Below are 27,119 nucleotides of genomic sequence, written 5' to 3'. Positions count from 1 at the left end.
TAAAAAAGCATAGCAGTGATAGTTTGAAATCTTCTTCATTCATGACAGGAGCAATTCAATTGTGCTTCTGGAATCAAAGGATCAGCCAGCAGAATGCTGTTGTCACTCAGGAGATACCCAAATGTGTTCACAGTCCTCACATTCTTTGGGAAGGATCCTTCTGTGTCCCTTTGGTACACATTTCAGTTCCCATATGTCAAAATAACACAGCTAGTTGTATCTAAAAGCCAAGGCACATTAATTGGTAGTAAGTTTTGACCTCACTGAAATGAAGGAGCCATTCAAAAGCCATTCATCTGCCCTACATCCATTCTTAAATTATATGTCTCGTAAACATTGTGAAATATGCAGGCCTATGCATATTTATTTGGAAATGTGCTGCACTAATCTCATCATAGAATGAAATGGTTTACATCTGTAGGATTGCAACGGGGATGTTCCACTATTGGAATGAGAAATTGGTTCATAATACAAATGTCTTCTTACTTGCATCAATGCATAAACCTAATAATTATTAGATCACCACCACAGTGGCTGTTTGGCGTCTTCAGCCTCAGTCTTTCCTCATTTGCTACCAAAAATTTATTATGTGCTGTTGGCAAGAAATAAAGGAATATTTTTATGTTCCACCAGTGAGTCTTTTTACTACATAATGGATAACTCATGTTCCAAGAAACCTTAAAGCTCCACAGCAAGCAAGATGTAGCACAGTATGTCTGATAGTGTCATAAATGCCCATCTGTTATGGAAGTCTGCCTTGTATATTTTTTTGTAATATTATAAGTGAGACAGGAATAGACAGCAATGTGCTTGCTCTACATGTCTTATAAAGCATTTTTTTAAAAGTGCATGTATAATTATAGCCTATGGCTGCAGGTACATTGGGAGGGAGTTTAATTTTCTCCTTCAGGGGAAAAAATAGAAAGTCATCAGTCAGCATTTTTGAGAGGACAGTCTTAAGGAGTACAATTCTAACTTAGTTGTATAGCTCAATTCACACAAGGCCAATGATCTTATGGGCTGTACCTAGACTTTATTGTAAATAGAAAAAATATATAATAATGTAAAATAATGTAAAAATGTTCTGAAATAAAGCATTTTTATCTATCTTTTCCTGTAGCCTTGGCCAATGTTAAAAGGTGTGGACTGTGTCACTCATGTGAAGTAGGGGTAGGAGAATGATGCTTTCAAATACTTCAAGAACTACAAGGTTGCTATAGTTTAATGGTATGTCCTTGTTGTGTACAGCTAAGCTCGGGTGTCACATAATGTTGATAATGTTCCTATTGATCCTGACAGCCAATGAGGGAATAACATTGCACCTGATAGGCTGTGCTTCAGGTCTCTCAGAATTAGCCAGAAGGTCTGAAAAGGGCAGCTATGAATGTATCATTGTACTTACATGATGACTCTTTTCAGACATTCTGGGCATAGAACTTGAAAAAGTTAATTTTTGATTTGCAAGTCTAAGGATCCCAAACATAGCCTAAAAGTACCTTCTTCCCCAGCATGGTACTACAGAGTGATATATCGTATTTGCCGGCATATAAGATGACTTTTTTGCCCTGAAAAACATGCCTCCAAGTGGGGGGGTCGTCTTATATGCCGGGTGCACCCAGAGCAGGCAGCACGTAGCGCAAGGAGGAAAGAGGAGAAGTGAACAACGAAGAGGAAGAGGAGGAGGAAGAGGAGGCGACTGAGGCAGCGCCTCTTCTCCTGAGGAGGCAGCGGGTGGCTCCGGCTCTCAAGCACCGCATGGCCCAGCAGGAAGCAGCATAGAGAGGCAAGCCCAGCCTGGGAAGCGGGCGGAGCTCGGTCCCCACCGGCTCAGTCACTACCTCGACATAGTTGCCCTCCCAGAAAGCAGCAGCAGCAGTGCCGCCTCCTTCTTCCCTGTGACCTACCAAGTCTCCTCAGGAGCCCGGCGTGGCGGCGGTGACGAGTGGGGCGGCGCTGGCTTGTTGCAGGCACCATTTGCTTGCCAGCTTCTCTCTTGCTTGCTTGCTAATCTGTTGCAGCAAGCAAGCAAGAGAGAAGCTGGCAAGCAAACAGCACCTGCGACAAGCCAGTGCCGCCGCCACGCCGGGCTCCTGAGGAGACTTCCAGAGGCTGGGCGAGCGAGCAGGTGCTGGCCTCTGCCTTGGGCCAGCTGGTAGCCCGCCCCCAGCTTTCCTTCTCCCTCTTTGGCCCCTCCAGTAGGGTAAAGGGCAGAGGGAGGGAGTAGTCTTATACGGCGAGTATATAACAAATGCTAGATTTTAAGTGGAAATGTTGGGGTCGTCTTGTATGCCCAGTCATCTTATACACCGGCAAATACGGTAATTTCACAGGATGAGTATCACCTCCTACTTCCTGTGACATGATGATGATTGGCTTCTCTGTTTAATGTCATGTTGACAAGGAAAGTGAAGAAAATTTGTTCGATCAGCAGCATGGCAGAAGAATCCATCCTGTACTACTGGTAGCAGTTTGGGGGTTTTGCCCTAAGTAGAAGACAGAAAAACCAGCTCTCTATGACCATCTTGTATTAAGAGTGACAATTTCCCTCTAACTACCTTCTGCAAAACTAGATTGTTCACTCAAACTTTCCAGTATGAGATGTGCAGGTGAGATGGATAAACATTTTGAGGGAGAGGCACTCAGACAGGTAACAAGCTCCCAAAATGTTAAGGTCTTTAAATGTCAACATAAGCACTTTGAACTTGGCCCAGAACCAAAAAAGCAAATCACAGAGTCATGGAACTGTAGAACTGGAAGGGAGACGTGGTCATGAAGTCCAACCTTCTACCAAAGCAAGAAATCCACAGCTGAAGCAACTGGGGATGTACCTTTCAGATATTTTGGATGCCACTCCCTTAATTCTGAATGAAATCCCCAGGCAGAATTTTGGGAGTTTCAGACCACAGACCCACACATGCAAACTACAAACATTTACCTTTCTCTCACCTGAAGCAGTGCCTTGTCTTGGAGGTTAGATGGCCTTATCTTGGACCTACTAATGTTGCTATTGTTCCCAAAATCAAGCTGCCACTCCTAGTGCTTCCTAGGAGTTGGAGTCTTGCTGCACTTTAGGCTCCATAGAAAGCCCCTCCCAAAGAACTATGAACTCCCAGTATTCTGCCTAGAGTATATGTAAAGAATTCTGGGATTTTAAGTCCTAAAAATCTTAATGGCACATCCCTGACAAGTATTTTGGTCTCCCAGATCAGTACAACTGCAGGAACAGGTGATACCTTTATTTGACCATTAAGAATGTATGTATGTATGTATGTATGTATGTATGTATGTATGTATGTATGTATGTATGTATGTATGTATGTATGTATGTATGTATGTGTGTGTGTGTGTGTGTGTGTGTGTGTATGTATGTATGTATGTATGTATGTATGTATGTATGTATGTATGTATGTATATGTGTGTGTGTATATATATATATGTGTGTGTGTGTATATATATATGTGTGTATATATGTGTGTGTGTGCATGTGTGTGTGTGCGTGCGTGTGTGCATGTGTGTGTGTGTTACTGCATCTATTTTACCTCAGAAAAGGGGAGGCGTCAGTTCCTTTCCAGGAAGGAAGGGGAGGGAAAGAATGAATCTCCCCTTTGCCCCCATCTGCAAAATTCCAAAAAAAATTGCACCACTGCTTTTGAATAGATCTCCCTAGATTGTGCTGGAAATTACAAAGCTCTGCGTATCATGTAAGCACATGCTGGTTACACAATGAGTGCACTGTGTTTATTAGGTAATGTTACATTTCTACAGCAATTGCATGTTTTTGTAGATTGCTCAGAAATGCAAAACAGTAGTGGTGGGTGGGGAGTCTGTTTTATTGGCAGTTAAGAGAGCGCAACAGTCCACCTTATGTATCTTTTTACCCAAAGGTGCTTTCACAAAGTGTAAAGAATGAATTTCTTTACGTCCCAGAGATGTAAAGAAGTGTGTGTGCCAATGTTCCATGCAGTAATCTCCCTAACTGGCACGGATGTTGCCTGAAAACTAGAGAACCACGGTTAGATTGTTGTTAAAAATCTGCACCCACACCCACAATGTCTCTTCCCAATCAAAGAAAACCGTAGGCACTTTCTCCTGAAAGTGAGCCTTGAATCACACAGAACAAGCACTGGCAGGTTGAAAAGATAATAGAACAAGTTTGTGGCAGTTCAGGTGTTCTGTTTGAGAGCTTTGTGTTTATACAGTAGGGGAAGATATACTGTGGCTGGGAGAGAATAAATCAGTTTTAGTAGATTCTGCTCCCTCCCCAATAGATAAACCCTTAAGACATTTTAATCAAGTGGTTATTTTCAGGTAAACACTAATTTACTTTTCCGTTGCTTAACTATACTCAGGGAATAAGATTTATGGCTTCCTGAACATGCTGATTTTTAATTTTCTCTGTGGTTTGAGCTGTTTCTTTTGTTCCCCTCACCGGCACACACACAAACATACGAAGAACAAAAAGAAAAGGAAAGGAAAGCTATGGTGGCCCCTTAAGGACTAACAGGTTTATTTCAATGTGAGCTTCCAAAACATCACAATGATATAAAGCCACTAGTCTTTAAGGTGGCACATCGTTTTTTTATTTTGTTCTTTTTGTTCTACATGTTGAAACAGACTTAGTGCCCAATGACATGGGCATTTGTCCCACTGGGGAGAACGGTCTGGTTCCCTCCTTTTGCTGGCAACCAGATGACGAAAGTACTATCATGAACCAGCATGACCCCAGAGTGTGTGTTCCTACTTGCACCTTTCTGGCTCCCTGTCAGGGGCTACTGCTTTTAAGGTGTGGGTATGATCGCCAGGGACGTGGTGGCGCTGTAAGCAAACCGCAGAAGCCTCTGTGCTGCAGGGTCAGAAGACCAGCAGTCATAAGATCGAATCCACGCGACAGACTGAGCTCCCGTCACTTTCTCCCAGCTCCTCGCCAACCTAGCAGTTCGAAAGCATGCAAATGCGAGTAGATAAATAGGGACCACCTCGGTGGGAAGGTAAAACGGCGTTCCCTAGTCACGCTGGCCACGTGGCAACGGAAACCGTCTTCGGACAAGCGCTGGCTCTACGGCTTGAAAACAGGATGAGCGCCGGCCCCTAAATTCGGACACGACTGGACTAAAAATGTCAAGGGGAACCTTTACCTTTTTATGATCACTCCATTTTAGTTCAGTTCCAATATGGGTGACCTCTGGGATCAAACCAAGGTGACTGGCTGGCTGTCCCTTTGAATAATCCCCTTAATAATCTTAATGAGCTGGCCTCTGCATGATCTTGAGAAGAAAGGAATGGTAAACTACTTCTGAGCATTCTGTACCTGGAAAAACCTTGAAGAGAGTCACCAAAGTGAGAATTTACTTTACAACACATGACAATTAATTAATGTATCATATTATTAAGGAAAACAAAGAAAGATTAAAAATATTTAGTTGTAGATGAGGAGTGCTCACCCACCCCTCAAGACAGGATTAATGCTTTCATTATACTGGAAGTCTTTGTGCTATGTTCTTTTGTCATAGGAAAATAAGTGGGGTGATGATCTATAAATAAATGGGCAAATGGTGGATTTTATCAACCTCCAACCTTACTAACATGCAGAGATACGTTTGCTGCAAAAGACTTACACAGTTTCCTTCTTGAAGGAATAAATTTCTATACATAGTTCTTAATGTTTGTTTTTCCCTGGATATTAAATCATTGTGACATGCAGTTTGAATGTCTGTAGGGTGTTTGTGATAAAGGAGGCTAGGTTACCAAACTAGACATATTAGTTTCCACCTCTGGTAATGCTTTTTATTAATCCAGAGGACAGGGGCTGCCACACAAGAAGACAGAGTTTGGGAGGTGGGGTTATATATATATATATTTTAAAAATCCATATATAAACAGTGGCCATATGGGCATCAGGATTTGGAAAGTTGTAGTTAAAAAAATAGTAATACCTCTAAACTCAGGTTAGATAACTGTGTAGTTGAATAAACACAATGTGTCCGCGCCCTCATCATACAATTAGAAAAGAGTCCAAATGATTAAAGATAATTTATTGTGGTCATAGAGTTTCCATTGAACTCAGTTCCATGGGGTTCAGTGGGATACACTCTTCAATGCAACAGTGTACCATACTGTAGTCTATTTGGGGGGGGCAGGGGGTTGAGAATAGTGGTTCTATAGCCTGTGCCTTAGGTCTCTTCAGATTCCTGAGTTCAGCCAGCCAGGTTTTGACAGAGCATTAGAGCAGTGGTTCTTAACGTGGGCAATAACGCCCCCCAGGGGGCGATTTCATTTTTTAAGGGGGCGGTAGAATGAAAAGGGGCAGTGTGGGGGCACTGGAGCAGAAGGGGGGCGGTAGGGGGTGCTGGAGCAAGCCAAACCTGTGAAGATGGCTGCAGCCTTTTTATAGTGTGCATGAATATATATTTTCCTCCAATTTTAATTTAGTTTCAGACTTTTTGTCTTGAAATTTTTAGTTCCTGCATTTGTTTTTATGCCCTTTTAATATTTCTTTTTGCGTCTTAAAATTCACTTGCAACTAAATCATTAAATGTTACTTTTGGGGGGGCATTTCATTTTCTTGGAATTGAATTTTGTTTTCAGGGGTCATTGGATTTAAGTGTCTTGAATGAATGAATGAATGAATGAATGAATGAATGAATGAATGAATGAATGAATGAATGAATGAATGAATAAAAAAAGATATCATCACTGTGGGGAGGGGGGCGATGATAACTTCCTCAATGGCTCAAGGGGGCATTTCTTTCAAAAAGGTTAAGAACCACTGCATTAGAGCAAGGATGGGGAAAATGTGGTTTGGAGTTTGCAGTTCCTATCTGCCTTAGTCAGCATAGCCCACCAGATTGTAGACAATTATACTGTAGTTCAGTTACTTCTGAAGGGTCGCACTTGCTAAGTCCCATTCTATCATCTTTGTCCTTTTTCTAAATTGTACAGCCCCACGTGTTGTCTCTTTTCCACCTCTGCATCATAAAAGAGAATGAAAAGATAACATGGATGTTGAGCATCCTCCCAGACAGCAATATTTTATTTCCACTGTGTTAGGCTCAGCGCAGATTAACAGGCACTGCTTAAGAAGCAATAGCTTCATGAGATGTTCTCCATAAGATTTTAAAATGCCCATTCATTTCAGAGGCTATTTTTAAGTGTGCTTCAGCCCAAACATGTTTTTATTGTAATCCTCTTTTCTGAGGATGCACTGCTTTGTACAAACTCTTTCATATTAAGAGCTTTAGGTTTTCTTCTGTGGCACAGAGAGGAGGGGGGGGGAAGGGAGAGAGAATAAGTGTGGCACAAGAAATCTGAGTTGACTTGCAGCATCTGCTTACTTAAGAATGTCTGTCTGATATTCTAACACAGCCTGATCAGCCACACAGCACCTCGCACAATGTGGTGACTATTGTTATAGTTTAATAAACAATGTTGTGTGTTAGGATACACAATTCATTACAACGTCTGTTCGGAAAAATTTTGTCACTGTTATTTGCCACAGATTATATCAGATTGTGAAATGCTTTTCCCCTGTCCATATGGAGCTTGTTTTATCAAGATGGCATGCAGGAAGCATGAAAAGCCTACAGTTTTTTGGGGGTTGTCCCAACAAGTGTAAAGAGACTGAATCACCTGCTGAACAGGGGTGGATCCACAGTTAGGTAAATCCCTTTAATTCAGGGGGTCTAGGACGTGGTGGCGCTGCGGGCTAAACCGCAGAAGCCTCTGTGCTGCAGGGTCAGAAGACCAAGCAGCCGTAAGATCGAATCCACGCAACAGAGTGAGCGCCCGTCGCTTGTCCCAGCTCCCGCCAACCTAGTGGTTCGAAAGCATGCAAATGCAAGTAGATCAATAGGGACCACCTCGGTGGGAAGGTAACAGCGTTCCGTGTCTAAGTCGCACTGGCCATGTGACCACGAAAGATTGTCTTCGGACAAAATGCTGGCTCTATGGCTTGGAAACGGGGATGAGCACCACCCCCAGAGTCGAACACGACTGGACAAAAATTGTCAAGGGGAACCTTTACCTTTACCTAGGGCCAAAGTGTTTAAATGACCAAACCTTTAGGAAAATACAATGCCACACTGAGGGAAGGGTGAGTTTCTAAAGAGGAAATAGATGAAGCTCTCCTCTTCTCAGTTTGTGCCCAAGAAGATGAAATTTAGTGATGCAATGGCAAAGAAATTGCCACCTGGACACACTGCCAACCTCATTTGGTCATGAAGGGTTGGGATGCTGGTGACACTGCCCCAGCACTAAAACCAAGCTGTCTGTTGTGTGATTATGTCCCAGCAGCCAAGAAATAGACAGAATCAGGAAGTATTCATAGGTGCACATGATCAAATACCATGGGATTTGTTCCGCTTATACAATGGGTGAATTCAGTGTCCCCCCCCCCATCCACATGGCGTACAAGGCTGAATCACATTTTTCTTTCAATTTTTTTTCCCTCTACCTGAAGAGGGCTGCAACTTTTTCATGCCAAGAGGTTTGGGTTTGGCTTTTTCCCTTGCAGATGTTGTTGTAAAGATGGGAGCATGATTGTAGCACTAACATTTACCTCTCCTCCTCCCCCTGCAATCCACTTGGGCTCCCCAGAGAGGATCCTTGGCTGAGAACCAGGGAAGTTCTACTTGGCTTGTCTGCAGAAAATGCCAGGCACATTTGTGCTGGCACATACCCCTCTCTGGGTCCTCCTGAACTATACCAGGGGAGACTTACAACTCCTCTCTCTCCACCCCTGCTCCCCAGCATCCTGGTATCCAACAATACATCCACCAGCCTCTCCTGTGGCTCTTTCCTGAGTGCACATATAGAATCCAACCCCATCTGGGGGATTTCTGGGGTTTCAGCTTGTTACTAGAGATGGGCATGAAACACTAGGTCAACGGTTGGACACAGTTCATTTCCGAAGCCGAACAGCTGATCTGCGGCCTGGCACCCTGCCTCCTCCCAGCAGGAATCCATTCATCAGCAGTGCCCTGCCCCACCTCCTCTGGGCATGGCTGCAAAATGGGTGCCCACTGGAGGGGGTAGCACACTGAACTGTGAATCAGCTGTTTGGCTGGGAAATGAACTGCACCGAACCGCCAAACCAGCAGTTTGTGCCCTTCTCTAATTGTAACATTCCAAGTTGTAATCCCAGTTGGGTAAACTGCTTAATGTTAGATTTCGTGAATCCTTGTAAGTTCAGCCTATTGTGTATATGTTAATGTTAAAATGTTATAGAGCTGTTTGATCAAAAGTCGTCTTCTTAAAGGTGGATGCTAAGATGGAGTGTAACAATGAAATGCAACGAACACCCACCACCATGTTCTCTCCTCTCCCTGCTTGTCCTCTGATTTTTAATTTTTATTTTACTGCCTTTGAGTTTAGAGCTGGATCACTTTCCTTCCACTGTACATTCTCTGCAGCTTCAGCCGCCCCCATTTCTGTCCCTTGATTTCCTTGAAGTCAGAATAAGAGAGAGAGAGAGAGAGAGAGTGGCTAGGATCTTCTGAGCGTCCAGTCATATAGACTTCATTTCCATGCTAATTCCAATATTCTTTAATGATGAAGACTCAGTTTGTCAGTTTGTCACCCTGACTTCTTGATATTACAAGATCTATTCAGCCATTCATCTGAATGCAGTGGACCCTCGACTTACAGACGGCTCAACTTACAAACCTTTCGAGTTACAGATTTTTCTGGCTGCAAAATTTAGGTTTGACTTGCAGCCGGAGAATCGACCTACAGACCAGAAAAAAAACCCAAAATGGAAAAAAAAAAAACGGAACAAAAACGGCTGGTTATGGATTAATTGGTTTTCAATGCATTGCAGGTCAATGGAGATCCGACCTACAGACTTTTCGACCTGCAGCCACCGTTCCAATACGGATTAATTCCGTAAGTAGAGGGTCCATTGTATATGAAGAGTTGGAGCCCAGGGTGAGGCTGTGGAAGACACATGGAAAAACCCTTCTCATGGAAGTCAGTTAGACCTTTTGCGCATGGAGCATAAAGGTCTGAAGAGGCCACCAAGTGCATCCAAAATGATCTTACACCATACAGTTTCCAGTCGGAGGAACTTTGGAAGTGTATTCACCCAAAGGCACTTACTGAATCCTCTTTCTACCTTTGTGCTCAGTGTATGAAGGTCCTACTAGTTTTTTGGGGGGAGGGGTTAGGCTGGCGGATGCACCCTCATCCCTGCCATGAATCTAGTTCTTCTGTTGAATGGGTAAGATTTTGCATAAGGCAGAATCACCTCCTTGCTCCCACAAATGAAACAATGCCTACTGTTTGCATTGCTGTCCATCATCTGTTTGCACTATATAGGCCAGCCACCTTAACTTTGATTAGGCAATGACATTTTACTGTAGAGTACTTGAAAGTGAAAACAGCTTTTTTAAAAAAACGATATAGTCCCTACCTCCTGGGAATTCAAACTGCTTTCAGAAGATGAGAAATCAATAATTTCCATTTGGCAGGAAAAATACCTGACTGCTTAAGTGACTTGTGCAAATATATCCAGCTATACAAGACCCCAAACAAAGATAAAGCCAGCGCCATTCATCTTTGTCAAATTCTGGTTAGAACTGATAGTATGTTTACAATATACAAATGTTATGAAAGAGAGAGAGAGAGAGAAAATACCCTTTCTGGCACAGCACGGCATCCTTCTTTGTAGATTTTCAGTCTCTCTTCAAACCACAGGCAAGATCCATTTCAGTCTTTTGATTAAATATTTCTCCTCCTCCATTTATGTCTTTCCACTAGAGATTTTGGCAGAGATTTCCACAACCTTATTACTCTCTTCTTCCTGAAGACAGAGAAGGAGAGAGAGAGAGAATAAACAAGCATTGACTGTGACCTCACAGTGACTTTTGCTTCCCTTTCAGAGAGGGAAAATATTGTACAGACCCTTTTTGGAACTCCTTCTGTTTCTCTGGGGTTGTCACCTCAAGCCTGAGGGGTTAGCTTAAGAATTCAAGTGCACTGTCTATATCCATTTATGCATACTGCATTGTTGGTAGAAAGGCTCGACAATAGAACGGTCTTCCCAATATCTATACATAACAGCACTGCACAGAATGTAGAGCTTCACCCCATATTTTTTAAATCCAGACTCTGTACACAGACACATTGCTAGCATTTCCTTGGGAGACAATGGTCAGTGTTGATTGGTGTTGTTACCTCCTAATCAGATTTAAGTGTCACATGCATCCAGGTCACATGGCTTCCCACACTAAATATAAGCATGTATTTCCTTCTGTCTTTACTGGCTACTCTCTGTCTGTTAACAAAAGCTCTATGGCCACATTCAGTGTAAGAATCCATGTCTAGCTCATCCTAGAATATTATTAAGCACAACCTCTGTGCCAAATCAAGTCAGAAAATGTGTGAAGAAAGGAATTCTAGGTGCTCTTCATTCCAATTTGGAACTCGGAAAATCACTACCTCCTGAGATTACAGGAGTAGTTAGAATACCTAGCACTCATCAAAATTGATTTTGACAGGCGCGCCACCCCTACATCAGCCTCCTAAAGCCCTGCCCTCTCTGGAACATTCTAAGCCTTAAGCTTGGTGGTAGCATATTGTGAGGACGGGGGAATTCCTTAAATGCTGAAGGTGCTACTTGCCATAGTATGAGCATTCCACACATCCAGTATCCAGCAAATTAGCTTTATTTGTTTTGTTATTAAAGAACAACAAAGCCTCAGGAGAAGATTTTGTGCCACATGAGCATTCTACGATAGTACAGACCGGTGGGCTGCATTTCTAACTGAGCTTTTTTGCCTACATGAATAGCAAAGAAGTACGTATGCCTAGTGGCTGGAAGCTCAATATGTATTTCCTTTGCTTTAAAAAGGAGGATGAATGGACTAGATATATTAATTAATTTAATTGATATCTCTGCAATTTAACCAATTTTTCTTCTACAAAAATTGAAAGATTGGACAGAACAACATTCATTCTAGTGGAAAAGTAACTGGGCTTCCAGCAGTTACTGATAACTGTTTTATCTTATTTGATAACAAAATTATACCATCAAAGGTGAGCAGAAATGCTTGAAAATAAGTGACAGATCTTAGATTCTTTTTTTAAAATAATGGCCTTTTATGTAGACACAAGTTTGAAAGTTAAAGACTGGTATAAATTAAGCTTTAACAAATAAGGTCATACTTAAGGAGTTACACAGGTCTGTATCTTTGCCCCATTTTTCTTTAATTTCTGTATTATTGATTTAGTTTCAACAGTTTGGTATGGATTGGCTGATAAACATTCTGACATATGAAGATAACACTATTTTCCTATCTACTAAGCACAGAACTGGGAAAGGTGAGTGATTAGTTTCAGGAAAATGGTTTAGTAATCAATAGCATGAAATCAAAAGAGCTGATCTTTTGCAAGAAAAAGAATAATCAGAGCTGTAACTAACAATTTTGGTAGATGGGGCAAGCAGCACAAACTGTGCCCCCAAATCGACTCTATCCAGGATCAAACACAGATACCTGAAACCACAGATATGAGGGAAGCCATTAAAAAGAGAGAGAGGAGGAGAGAAGTGTGTGTACACACTGTGGGCTTTGTTGCACCAGCGGCAACCATGGATACCGAATCAGTAGATATGGGGTCACTACTGTAATTAATAATGTGAAAATAAAAGAAAGAAGTAATTAAATCACTGGCCAACATTTCCATCCTCAACGGGATCAGCAGTGCTTTTAGAGCTACAAAAACAAATCAAAAGTGTGTGCATATCATATATCATATGATGCACACACATCATATGATATCATATGTGCTGAAATCCTGTTTGAAGAGTAAGCCCAAAGCATAAGTTTCCATCTGTTCCTCCCTGGTAACCAACACACCACTGCTGCAATTCTCAGGGGTTTGTGCTTTGGAACAGGATTTTGGCCATGATATGATAAAACAATTTAGCATCCTATATATCCTAATAAGTTCATTATGTACTGCCCAGCACAGAAGGCTGGTACACTCCATGACCTTTCCTTTGCCAGTAGCCACATGGCCTGCCATAAAATTGACGCAGAGAACTAATCATTGCTGCCTTTTTTCTATGGTGGTCAACCAGGCTGCCTATGAAAGAGGTGTATCCTCTAAACGTGACGCTTTGGATAAAGCTCTGGTTCCTTAGTTTTAATGATGGCCTTGGATATAAGTGGATTTTAGACTTCAGTGAAATTTAGCAAATGGGATCTTTGAATTATTTGAGCATTGTCTTTTCATCTGCAGGATGGTGGGTTTCACAGGTAAAGAGAACCAAGCTGAAAGCACCTGCCCGTACTAAAATTTTAATCAGCTCTTGAACTAAAAGTAGCCAAGCTTATTCAGCTGGTTGTGAGAGTGTATAAGACAAAGGCACTTCGTATGTTAATTTTTGGTGCAAACATTTGAGGCTGTGCCAATAACACAAAAAAATGTAATGCATTCTGAATAGGTTCTTATGCCTAGCTGTAGGTGTGTCAAGACTGTCAAGAAATTAGAGACAAATTTGGAATATTGTCTGTGTTAGATGTGATTCATTTTAGGAAATTTAATTATTGGCGCCAGCAACTTCAAATGAGTGATGACAGGTTTCCAAGGATGAACCAGATGGCTAAGGTTTTTTAAAATATGACCTGTATACTTTTTCAAAGCTGCTGTCAATTATGGTTTTAGTGGGTAGCCTCTATGTGTTTCTAGCTTTTTAGTTTTTAAATAAAGAACACAGGATACCAAATCCCAGACAAATATAGCTGGGCTGTCAAGTATAGTCTATGAAATAGCTAGTGAAGCTTAAAACATAGTTTAGGGGCAGGGGAGATACCCGTTTCTCCTAATGAAAAAGGGTCAACACATTGCCTTTACCAATCTTTAGTATGAGCTAAAATGGACACCATGATGCAATGTAGAAGATTCTGTGGCACTGCAGTGCAAGATTGACTTTGTAGACATGGAAAATCTAGCTTACCATTTCCTAAACTGCCAGTTATACCCCAGTTACAAGGAACATTATTTATCTCCTTTTCTTGACAATGTGAGGAAGTAGGCACTTAAGAATAAATTGAAATTTCTTTTATGAGGATCTTATCAGAGGTGTACAAAATCTCCATTGCAGCTGGAGATTTTGTATACGTTGGTTCGATCATCAATCCAAATTGTGATTGCAGCCAAGAAATGAGAAGACTGAGATTTGAAAGGGCAGCAATGAAGGAATTAGAAAAGATCATCGAGTGTAAGGATGTGTTACTAGAGATCAAGGCCAAGATCATCCACACGCTTGTATTTCCCACCACCATGTACAGGTGTCAAAGATGGACAGTAAAGAAAGCTGACAGGGGAAAAAATGATTCATTTGACAAGTGGTGTGGGATAAGTGTTGTGGATATCCTGGACTGCCAGAAAGAGGAACAAGTGAATTCTAGATCAAATCAAGCCTGAATCACTGCTGGAGGTAAAAATGTTGTAACTGACTTTGTCCTATTTTGGGCATGAGAAGACAGGATTTTCTGGAAAAGACAATAACGCTGAAAAAAATTTGAAGGTATCAACAAAAGAGAAAGACCAAATGTAAGATGGATTGACTCCCTAAAACAAGCCACAAGCTTGAGTTTGCAAGAGCTGAGCAGTGCTGTTGAGGACAGGACGTTTTGGAAATTGCTCATTTATAGAATTCCACCAGGTCCAGCTTTATGGGTGGGGCCACTGACATGCTGGGATACGTTTATGGCTGTTATAGCACCCATGAACTGCAGGGCTGGAACTGAAAGCCCAGACTTGGCATGGATGTTGAAGTCCCCAGCTATCAATAGTCTTAGGTGACATCAACACAGCAGCAGAGATGAACTCAGCCAGCCCTGGCAGGGAAAGTGTTGGGTTGCAGAGAGAGCAATACACCAGGCACTATCCCAAACCTAACCCTAAGCCTCACCATCATGTGCAGACACTCAAAACCTGAGCTTGAAAGTGAGTTATAAATAAATAACTTAGAGATATCACTCATGCCAAAGAGTTTTATAATATAGTTGAGTCTGATACTTCAGGTTTTTTGGGAAAACTATTTAATAATCAAATGCTAAGCTGCCTTATTTGCTGTTACATGTCATTATTTTGTTTCTGGCTTATGTGAAGTAAATAATTATGTGCTTTACAGGACCAGTCTTTAAATCCCCCTTCAGAACTAAGTCCCACTGAGTTGAACAGGGCTGCTGCGGAGGTTAAATGTGAATGGGAGTGTAATGTTTTTGCAGGCTTAGTTGACAATAGTGCAGTGTTGTTTTTATTTATGATCTGAGCCTCCATGGACTAATCTCAAATTAGATGTTAATGAAATGCATGCTGAAAATCAAATTCCAGTTTAAGAAACGTAACAAGTAAAGAAAAAGCAATCTTGCATAAGATTGATGATTTCACCAGTAGGGGAGACTTAAGAGTTTTTATTTGTATCCCATAACTTGTCTGGCTTGTGTGTAATCAGTCCCATTGTATGCAAGCCACAGGATCTCTGGAACAGAAGCAGGAACTCTAATTATTGCAGATCTCCCCCTGTCAGTAACATCTTTATGCAGGTGTACTTTATGCAGCAGAATTTGATCCAGTATGTTTAATTAAAGGACATAGATTAGAGAAATGTGGTGCCACCAAGACACCTTTTAAAAATACAGTGGTGCCTTGCTTAGCGATGTTAATCCATGCAGCAAAAATCGCTGCTATGCGATTCCATCGCTAAGTGATTTTCAAAAGCCCATAGAAACGTATTTAAAAGCGTTTAATGCATTCCTACGGGCTTAAAAACTCACTTTATGCGACAATCCTCCATAGGGGCGACCATTTTTGGTGCCTCTAAAGCGAGGCAAAACAGTGGGCGGCCATTTTGGAACTGCCGATCAGCTGTGCGAAAATGGGGCATTTGCTCCCCGCGATCATTCCGAAGGCCCCATTTTCACACAGCTGATCGGCGGGGCCTTTGCGACGATCGCGGGGGAGCGCTCCTCCGTAATCATCGCAAAGCCCCCATTTTCGCACAGCTGATCGGCGGGGCCTTTGCAACGATCACAGGGGAGCGCTCCCCCACAATCATCACAAAGCGAATTTTCCCCATAGGGACCATCGCAAAGCGATCGCTCTTGCGATGGCAAAAAGTCCATCGCAAAGCTATTTTGTTGTAAAACGGAGTGATCGCTATGCAAGGCACCACTGTACTTCACTCCTAACTACGTAGTTGCATAGCAGTGCTTTAAAATGGTATTATACGAGAATAGTCCCAGAGATTCTTAACAAGAGGCAAAATTCCATTTGTAGAAAACCATTAGAAAGGAGCAGCTCACCCTTAGGGAATATCAGCCCACTCCTACCTCCCCAGTACTATCCCATTCAGAGAGACAGAGAGGTTACTTACCTGTAACTCTGGTTCTTTGAGTGGTCATCTGTGAATGCGCACTAATGGGTTTAATCTGCGCTTCTGCAGAGGTCTCCGGAATATTCTAGAACTTTATGATACATTCATCAAGGACCGCCCCCCTAGCCCACGTGGTCTGCCCATCGTGGTAATTACCTCAGTTCCGAAAAATAGCCTGCCTCTGCATCAGGTGATACAGGAGTGACGGACAGAGGGGAGGACAGGCGGGAAGTGTGAATTCACAGATGACCACTTGAAGAACCAGAGTTACAGGTAAGTAACCTCTCTTTCTTCTTCGTGGTCTCTGTGAATGCACACTAATAGGTGAATAACAAGGTAACTTACCGGAGGAGGGACATCACGGAAGAACAGAAAAAATACAGCTCTCTCAAATGATGCATTCTTTTGGCTGAAAAATTTTCATTTGCTAAGGTAAGATCACAGTGCCTGTCCCAGCAGTGTCTATACAAGATACAAAGCAGCAAGAGACATGTGATGAGGAGCCACTGAAAAATGTAATTGTAGGGTTATAATCTGCAGACAGACAGAGGGCATTTTTTTCCTTCTCTACATCTCACAACTCTGAAGCAAGTGAAGTTTTGTTTCTTTTCCCTAGTTGATTACTTGGCACTCAAGCTGCAATGTGCAGTCCTCTAACAGCAAAAGTCAAAACACTGGATGATGTTTGTTGTGGTGGGGCTGTAAAGGTCAGAAAGCCTTTATGTCTTGTTCATTGTGGCCAGTGACCTGTTGCAGTTTCTCTGTGCACTTTCTGTCTCTCTCCAGTTCCCTAAATGAAGGGGAAGCAGTTATACATATTTGCACTCTGTACAGGGTAGCTTTCAAACTCTGTGCTCCCTCATTTTGAGAAAGGCTTTCTAGTGACAAATGTCCTTTTAGAATTCTGCAATCAAATGTTCAGATTGCCAAATCCTCTCACACAGAAGGACATTCAGGAAGATTTTAGAATCTAATCTTAGAGTTTGGTTGGCTCTTGGTTTTGGTTTTGGAATACAGCTACAGATCTTAACAGAGTGCAAAACAAATGTTTATAAACATCAATATGAAAACTTCCCAGAACAATTTGTGAAATGAAATAACTTACAGTAACAGCTTGGATACAATTCAAGATTGCACAAGAAGGAGGTTGATTCATACAATAGATTAACCATTTCCGTCTTATTTTCTACACAGTCTGTAGTTCTGTGTCTCCCATTACCTCTCAGTTCTATTCCATGGTGGAGAGCAATGGATGTTGATAGTGCTTTGGTGGAATGAGCCTTTAAGTGTTCAGGAGGTGTCTTGCCTGAAGGTTCGTAAGCCAATGAGATTGCTTGAACAATCCAGCGAGAAATGGTTTGAGATGATGCTGGAGCACCTTTGTGAGGGCCTTGGAAGCATAGGAAGAGTCTTGGAGACTTCCTGAATATCCTTGTCCTGTTAATATAGAAATCCAGAGACCTTTGGATGTCTAGCATGTGGAGTATGCGCTCGATGCATGAAGAAGGAGAAGGAAACAGTTGGCAGAATAAGTGGTTGATTTAGATGGAAATCAGAGACAATTTTTAGTAAAAATGATACATCAAAATATAAGGTGACCTTATCTGGTTGGAATTTGGAGGTAAGGTGGATCAGATCTGAGAGCCGCTAATTCACTGGCACATTTGGCAGATGTTATTGTCACAAGAAATGACGTCTTCAACAAAAGTAACTTAAGATTATAGGTGGCCATTGGTTTGAAGAGTGGTCTAGTGAGGGAATTGAGGACCAATAGTAATGACCACTGTGGTAGAGGTTGTTGTATCGGAGGTCGAATATTTTGGAGTCCTTTAAGGAATCTCTTTAGGGTTGGGTGACAGAAAAGTCTTGCTGAATCAGAATGAGAGGGCTGATGGACTACAACAGATGAAATATAAACCTTCAAGGTCGAGTGAGATAGCCTGAGATTGAAGAGGTGAAGAATAAAGGTAAGTAGGTCCTTAAAGAAGCTGAGACTGCAGTTAGATTTCCAGGATGAGTGAAGGAGATGAAAGATTTACATTTGGTTCCACATAGTTTTTGGGTAGATGGCTTTCAAGCCCGATCTAGGACAGTTCGAATGGTGGGCGTATCCTCCAAGCTGTCAGATTCAGAGAGTGAATGTCAGGATCATCCCATTGTTCTGTGTGAGAAGGTTGGATATCAACTGCAGATGGAATACATTGGTTGACATCGATCTCAGATGGGTGGACCATGGTTGACGTGGCTACCACAGAGTGATGAGAATGGCATTGGCATGGGATTGCCAGAGTTGAATGACTGATCTTTGAATGAGAGGGATTGGTGGGAACAGGTAGAGTAGTTGTCCTGTCCAATCTCTCATAAACGCATCTCCGAGTGATTGTGGATCAATGTTGGCTTGAGAGCAATACCATTGGCATTCGGCGTTGGTCTCAGAGGCAAAAAGATTGATGGTCGGGACACCCCATTGGTGACAGAGGAGGTTGAAGACTTTGTTGTTCAGTGTCCACTCATGTGTCCTTGTGGTAAGGCGACTGAAGTGACCTGCAAGACAGTTGTTGTCTGTAGAAACATGGATGGCTCCTGGGAAAATGTGGTGTAGGTAGCACCATTCCCAAAGTTCTATGGCAAGATATAGAAGTGATAGGGAGTGTGTACCTCCTTGTTTGTTGACATAGTACAGCGGTGTGGTGTTGTCTGTAGCTATCTGTACTGCTTGTCCTGCAGTTAGTGGTACAAAGGCATGAAAGGCTTTTATGATTGTCAAAAGTTCTAGATGGTTGATATGGAGTGATCTCATTTTCTCCATAGACCGTGTATCCTGTGATGTTGACAGTGAGCCCCCCATTCCAATGGTCTGTCATCGGTAATGACTTGTATGGAGAGCTGCAGAGGTTGGAAGGGTCTGGCTACCATCAAATGAGGGAGGAACGTCCACCAGGCAAGTTGACTGGCAAGTTCTGGTGTTACTGTGAGACGTTTAGACTGGTGATGTGTCATGGGGTTGAATAGTGACAGGAACCAAGATTGTAGTGATCTCATTTTGAGCTGCGTGTGTTGGATGATGGCTGTGGTAGATGCCATGAGCCTGAGGAGGTGCTGGGCTTGGTGTGCCGATACCAACGCCAAGGGTTGGAATGGTCGGATAGCTTGTTTTAATTTGCTGATTCTCTCTTGGGGTAGGAAGTTTCTGGCTCAGAGGGAGTCGAAGTATGCACTGATGTAGGTGGCGGTCTGTGAGGGTTTTAGGTGAGACTTAGCAATGTTTACGTTGAGACCTAAGCTTTGAAGAGTGCCGAGAGTTAATTGGGTAGCTCTGATTGTATCATGTTAAGAAGGAGCGACTGTTAATCAGTCTATATACGGGAAGATGGTGATGCCCTGAAGTCTGAGGTAAGTTGCGACTGGTGCCATACATTTGGTGAATGTCCTTGGTGCCATGGAAAGTCCGAATGGAAGGGAGAAGAATTGGTACAATACGTTGTTGAATCTGAATCGGAGAAATTTGTAATGGAGTGGATGAATTAAAATGTGGAAGTAGGCATCTCCCAGATCGATAACGACAAACCAGTCTCCCTGTGAAAGGAGCGGGGGTGATAGTTTCAAGAGTTAGCATTCGAAAATGTCGGGGTTGGATAAACTTGTTGAGGTTCCTGAGATCGAGAATAGGGTGAAGTCCTCCATCCTTTTTGGGAACCGTAAAGTATCTGGAATAGAATCCTTCATGTAATGAAGAGGAAGGGGCTATGAGTATGGCTGGCTTTTGTAAGAGGAGGGAGACTTCTTCATAGAGAGCTAATGAATATGGGGTAGTCCGAATGATGCCAGAGGGTGGGGTGTGGTAAAATTCAATAAAATCGCCATTTAGGATAATGGAGAGGACCCAATTATCAGTGATTTTTTTTCCAGGCACAGATGAAAGGATGGAGTCTGGTTTGGAATGGAAATAAAGATTCATGGGTATTGCTTACTCTTTTTCTGTTGTTGTCGAAAGGGATGCCTTCGAGTCTGTAGTTGTTGGGGCTGCAAGGGTGAGGCCGCAGATGTAGATGGTGTTGTGTAAGGTCTCTCTTGAGTTTGTGGTCGAAATGATCAGTATGGCTGTTGATATGGTTGGAATTGTTGTTGGTAGAATGGTTGTCTGCGGTATTGAGGGCGCTGATAACAGTAGGCTTGTTGAGCTGTGTAGGAACGTGTTGTTTTGTGAATTTTATAGAGGTTCTCCATGAGTTCATCAGTTTTGGCATTGAAGAGGCCGGTGGCATCAAAAGGGAGGTCTTCTATTCATGTCTTGTTATCATCCGAGATGTTTGCAGATCACAACCAAGCATGAAGCAATTGAAGTGGACATTGCCTTAGAAGCTGCATCTGCTGTGTGACGTGCAGCTATTCTCTGATGTTTGGCCAAGGTAGAGGCCTCGGTGTGTATATTGAGTGCCTCTATTTTGGTAGCATCTGGTGCTGATTGAATAATGGGCAAGATCTTGTCCCATAGTTGACGATGGTATGCGCACATGGCGACCTGATAATTAGCTACCCTCATGATGAAAGAGGTGAGGGAATATAATCTTCTGCTAAGAATGTTAATTTTTAGGCTTTCCCTGTTGGCAGGAGTGACAGACAATTTACTGCATGCTCTCGACTGGGTAGACTCTACTATGATAGAGTTCGGCATCAGGAGTTTGGAGAGAAAAGCTGTATCTGTTCCATGAGTTTTGTAATGGTATTTGACACGGTGTGAGATTTGGAGTGAGGAAGGAAGCTTATCCCATGATTCCTTAATTAATTCAAACATAGCAGGAATAAAACTGAGGCTGAGTGGTAGTGTTTTGTCCTGATTTAAATTGTCAAAAACAAGGACCTTTTTCTGAGGAGGTGGCTCCTCAATGTTGAGTTGCAGGGATTTAGCCATTCGCAGGGTCAACTGAGAGTAAGATGTGAAATCCTCTGATGGTGATGGAGGGTGATTTTCTCCCATGTGAGATGGAGGACTGGGAAGGTTGGATGGTGATTCATTAGATAAGGTGGATGCCAAATCTTGAAACGATGTGAATGATCAAGAAGGTGATCAACGTGATCTTGTGGTCAATGTCAATGGTAGTGATTGATGAGTTGTATGACCTGGTACCGAATGTTGTTCTGTGTCCGAGGGTGGGGGAGAAGGGCACTTGTAAACAATAGTAACTTGGAGGGAGGTACAGTGTCTTGATTGTTTTTGTGTGTTTTGGTGGAACCTGACCTTCTGGTAACTGAAGAGGCCTTTTGAGTGCAGATTTCATTGGAATCAAGGTCTGATGGGTTGATATGGAATGAGTTGAAGCCAATGAGTATCAATTGTGCGGTGGCGATGGTGATACGGATGGTGAATACCGTGGTGGAGAGGCATAGCATACTCTCTTGGGCTTGTCATAATAAGCCTGTTCAGTAAATGCTTCTGTGTAGTAAGGATCATAATGATGATGCCTGTCTCTATAATCACTTCTGTTATGGTACTGAAGTGGTTCAGGATAATAATATATGTCTCTATACGAAGGAGCATAGTGGATTGGAGAGACATACCATCTTTTTCCCCTGTGTTTGTGGGGTGAGTGATGGGATGACTCCGATTCTGAAAGCTGAACAGGTATCCTCTCCCCCCCCCCGATGACCAAGGGCTTGAATGGGCCAAGGCCGGGCTGGATTGCCGGTACTAGGGGACAGGCTAGCCATAGAAGCTACAGCCTGGGCCAGTGTTAAGGTAGGATCATCCCTGTCTAAAGTTGAAACAGGGGCCTCTCGAGATGATTCTTCAAGAAAGGGTGATGGAATCATTGATTGAGGAAGGTCAATTTGAGTGGATTTTGTCATTTTCTTTGGCTTTTTTGTCTTAACTTTATCCTTCTTTTTAAATGACTTGTCAGAATGGGTAGGACCTATCGAAATGGGAGTTGAGCTCAACTTCAAAGAGGATTTCGAAGGTTCCTTCTGGCGAAATGGTACTGCCGTCGGGCCCGATAAGGAGCGAGCCATTTCTTTGGGAGATGGTGATGTCGTCGGGTCCATGGTCGGATTGAGGGACCATTCCCAAAGGTAAGATCATAGTCGTTGTAATCATAATTTGAGTGCCTGTTTGGTAAGTTTTTTACACTCAGGGCACGAGTGGGTCTGATGTTGTTCTCCCAGACAAAATAAACAACGATCGTGCCCGTCTGTGAGTGGTATCTTATTGGCGCAAAAGATGCACCATTTGAATGGTCTGGGGGGCATAAAAATAGAAGGAGAGAGAAACAGGTGATTGGGAGGGGAAGAAAAAATATGGGAAGAGAAAAAAGATTGTGAATGGGGGAAACAAAGAGTTGATAATCACAGGGGAACGTCAAAGAAAAAAATGATTGAATCTATATGGATTTAGAGAATTTAGATAATTGAAATACTCGCTGTGATTGCTCTAGTATTCCAAATACGTCCTACCAAAGTGGCAGTAAAAAGAAACTGAAAAGACATTGGGAGGGCGGAGCATGCACTCCATGGGGGAACGTCACATTATCACATGTTTTTAAGCTCTAGAACCTTCTGAAACATCCTGCGCAGGCGCAGAACAACCCATTTGTGTGCATTCACAGAGACCATGCAGAAGAACCATGCAGCTCATCTTGTCCAGGTGCACTCACAGCCTTCAGTTGTCTTTTTATCATTTCAGTTGTAATTCAATATCGTCCATATGTTTTCATGGGTTTCTTTACAAATGTCTTTAATCCATGAGGCATTTTTGTTATGTCTGGTTGGGCTTTCTGAAATTTCTTTCCAAAATTTTGGAGCATCATCTTTACATGGGCCTCATTTATTTTCCTCTGTATTTTCTCCTAGTGATTTATAGAGTAGTTGTTGGTTATTTTGAAATTGCATGTTTTCCCAATATTGCTTCAAGCGTGCATCATATCTTTCAATTTTCTTTGCTGTAGCTATTACCCATTGTTTTAACATACTTTCAAACACTGTTTTCCTTTCTAGGTCATATATTTTGCATAGTTTGGCTTTTACTTTTTCATTTTAAAGTTTCAAATCTTTCAAGTATTTTAAGTTGCTAATGTCTGCACATAATTTGTTCATTTTTCTTCAGATGAATTTTCCATTATGGAGTGCCAGGAGTTTTCTATTTTTTTTTCAGTTTGTAACCAAGTTCTATGGTTATTATGTGCTATAGATGAGCTGGATTATTTCCTTTAGTGTACTGGTTCTGATTGTTCTGATTACTATATTTGCATCTGTTAGTACATCTTTTCCTGCTGTACTTTGTAACTGGCACAAAATGGGGAGCATTTGTCTTTCTGTGTTTTGGCTAATATGGTTTACTGTTTTTTCCCCTCAATGATGTCTCAATGTCTCCTGTTCTGTAAACTCATAATTTCTGGGTTGTTCCATAAGTTGTTCCCCTACACATACATTCTAGTTCTGGCAATTCCAGTTCTGAAAATACTTTATTCCAGGTGATAAACCTTCTCTAGTCCAGTAATCATTCAGTTATGTCACTATTCAGGTGTTTCCTTTTCCAGATTTCCATCTTTCTTTTTTGAAAACCATGGGCTGTTGAGTTTATCTCGTAATAGCATTTCACAGTTTCATAATTTCTTGATTTTTGGTGGGAGTCCAAGTTTTATACTAGTTTTGTTGTTCCAGTAACTTTGCAGTGGCCTGTCCTGGTTCCTCAACAGAGTCTGCTGAGCCCTGTAATCCACTTGTCACCAGATGTCTAGGAGCTATAGCACCTAATGAAGTCCTTGGGAAACAACTTCTGTTTATTCTTTTTCATCATAATTAATGGTTGGTTTGTTGTTTAGTTGTTCAGTTGTGTCTGACTCTTTGTGACCCCATGGACCAGAGCACGCCAGGCCCTCCTGTCTTCCACTGCCTCCTGGAGTTGAGTCAAATTCATGTTGGTAGCTTCAATGACACTGTCCAACCATCTCATCCTCTGTCGTCCCCTTCTCCTCCTGCCTTCACACTTTCCTAACATCAGCGTCTTTTCCAGGGAGTCGTGTCTTCTCATGAGATGACCAAAGTATTGGAGCCTCAGTTTCAGGATTTGTCAGGAAGGAAAAAAGAAGCCTAAATGATTATATTAGTACAAATAGAGAAAATTTACTTACTGTAAGGCAGTGAAAGTGGAGAATATTTTGAAAACAACAGAAACAAATACTCAATATAAGAAACAACAGTTTGAAAATAAATTAAACAGATGGAAAAATAAACCACTACATGGACAATACCTGAGAAATATTGAAGGAAGGCATGACAATAATTCCACATGGGCATGGCTGAAACTGGGAACCATTAAGAAAGAAAGGTTTGATTTTTCTTGCACAAGTACAAGCACTCCAAACTAATCTGATGAAAGCTAATTTCCAAGGAATTAGTGTAACAGCAAATATTGACTCTGCCAAGAAAAAGATGAAACTTTGTCATACCTCATGTGTGAATATCCAAAGATTGCACGGATTACAAAATTAGACATGATAGAGTGGCAAAATTAGTGCCCTGGATGTTATGCAAAAAATATAACTTGCTAACCTCCAAAAACCCATGGGAACATCAGGCAGAGAAAGTGTCAAAAATGGCAAAGTCAATATCTGTAGGATTTCCAGATCCAAACAGATAGACACCTTGAACATAACACACAAGACATAGTAGTGATAGAATGAAAAATTCTCTAGATCATTGACATTACAATTCCAGGATATGCCAGATCTGAAGCTAAAGAATTAGAAAAACTAACAAAATACAGAGATCTGGCAATTGAAACATTAATTTGTGGATGAAACATACCTCAGTGGTTCTTGTAGTCACTGGGGCTTTGAGAACAATATCAAGAAATCTCACACAGTATTATCAGCAGTTGCAGATTCCAGAAATAACATCAACAGAGCTACAAAAATGGCAATATTAGGAACAGCATACATATTACATCAATATTTAACAGATACTTAGGTTTGGGGTTAGAATTTGTATCTGTTATGTAATACAGTACCAGTCGATGTTTTTATAATTTTGATTGACTGTGCTTAGAATTTTTAATAATAAAATAATAATGATGATGATGATGATGATGATGATGATGAATATCTAAATTTATTGTGTTCTATTTTTAGAACAGGTTTACTGGAGCTTCTTAGCAATCTCCCACCCAGACCCAAACAGCTTTAAAACACTATAACATGAGTGTACATGGTTAAACCAAGGATGGGCATAGTGCAGCTGTCCAGATGTGGAGGGAATGCTTCTCCCAGCAGGTCTTACCAGCCTCATCAATGGTGGGAGATGGGAGTTGCATTCCCACAACATCTGGAGGGCTGCACTCAGCCCATCCCTACCATAGGCCCAGCTTGTATTCAGAATGCCTACGTCTGATTATTAGGGGTATATGGCTAGAGATAGGATCAGGCAAGTGCAACGCTATCCAAGCCCTGAAATGGATCTACACAACACAGTTATAGCAGTTGTGACTCTCATCTTCAGGGATCTTGGGATAATAATAATAATAATATGCTGTCAAGTCAATTCTGACTTAAGGCAATGCTTTTCAGCCTTCCAGATAGAGCATTATCCGAAGTGATTTACCATTCCTTTCTTCTGGGGGGGTGCCCTGGGGTGCAGTTTCCACAAGGCCAGACAGGTAGGTTCTTTTCTCTGGACAACTGAGCTATCCAGCCAGGTTAACATGTAAAAATACATATTCTAATAAATCTTCAACATTTAGATCTTGTACTCTGAGAGTGAGTAGTGTTCTAGTTATGTAGAGGATTTAATGTTGAGTAGAGTCACACTGATGTGTACTGAAAAAGTATCTGTTAACTATGGGGGGGGGGTTCAATAACTGCATGTGCATAAATTTCCACATGAATGCATTTTCTACTTAATTTATGTGAAATATGGTAGGCCACACAGAGGGACTCTCGTGATCTAATAAGGTCCAGTCTCTCACACTTAATTTTCCTGATTTAGCATGTATTTGTCTTTTGAAAAATAAGGTGAACAATATCTCACGTACTACTTTACTAGTTACTTTTTCACTGAAAAGTAACTTTTTCATATGCTAAATGGAAAAAAAGAATTCAGCTTCATTTTTTTTAAAGTACTGTATGTGTATGATTTCCCTTAATATATTAAAAATGATCTCCCTTACAGAAACATGGCTTGATTTTCTGATGAAAGGCATTACCTTAGCATATTCCAAACCCAGAAGGTTCTTTTGTTACACTTTTTTTTAAAAGGGTAAGGGAAATGTAGAGGGGGGGAAAGGCTGAGGGAAATCAAATGTGTTTCAGAACAAAAAGTTTACATGTTTATTCATGTTTGATGCTCTGGGACTTTAAAAAGAAATTGGCCAAAAGATTTTGGCAGGTTAACTGCACCTCATTTAACATTTTACTGTTTTCAAAAATAGAAACTGCTAAAGAATGTGGGCTTTCCAAACTGGGCTACAATGTGTACATAGTAACTTTGTAAGGATGGTTTTAGAATAGACTGTAGGTAGGTTACTTATGTAATGAGGTAAGAATAATTACAGGATACATGTAGAAACAAGCTTAATGGTTTCGGGCCTGTTCAAATAAACAAAGGGCAACAGCCTAGGTAAGTTGACTTTGGAAGCAAAGGTCTAGAGCAATTTCCTATGACACTTGAACTATATGTGAACATTGGTGTAGGACACAGAAAAGTGAAGAGGAGTGTGCTTCAAAGTCAGCCAACTCCAGAAACTGCA

The 27,119-nt window shown here is 41.7% G+C and overlaps 1 protein-coding gene across 1 annotated transcript in view; it reads left to right on the top strand.

Annotated features, from left to right (window-relative positions):
* Positions 1 to 27,119, top strand: part of LOC140707469 (uncharacterized) — a 92,051-nt gene that overhangs the window by 31,515 nt on the left and 33,417 nt on the right. Inside the window, exons 2-3 of the mRNA XM_078377167.1 lie at positions 22,282 to 22,450; positions 25,942 to 26,030. Coding sequence (XP_078233293.1) covers positions 22,282 to 22,450; positions 25,942 to 26,030 — 258 coding nt within the window. The remainder of the gene's footprint in view (positions 1 to 22,281; positions 22,451 to 25,941; positions 26,031 to 27,119) is intronic.

Source organism: Pogona vitticeps, chromosome 6 (assembly GCF_051106095.1).
Source record: "Pogona vitticeps strain Pit_001003342236 chromosome 6, PviZW2.1, whole genome shotgun sequence".
In the NCBI taxonomy this organism is placed as follows: Eukaryota; Metazoa; Chordata; class Lepidosauria; order Squamata; family Agamidae; genus Pogona; species Pogona vitticeps.
Note: the sequence above shows the minus strand (reverse complement) of the source record. Positions and strands in the feature narration are given on the sequence as shown.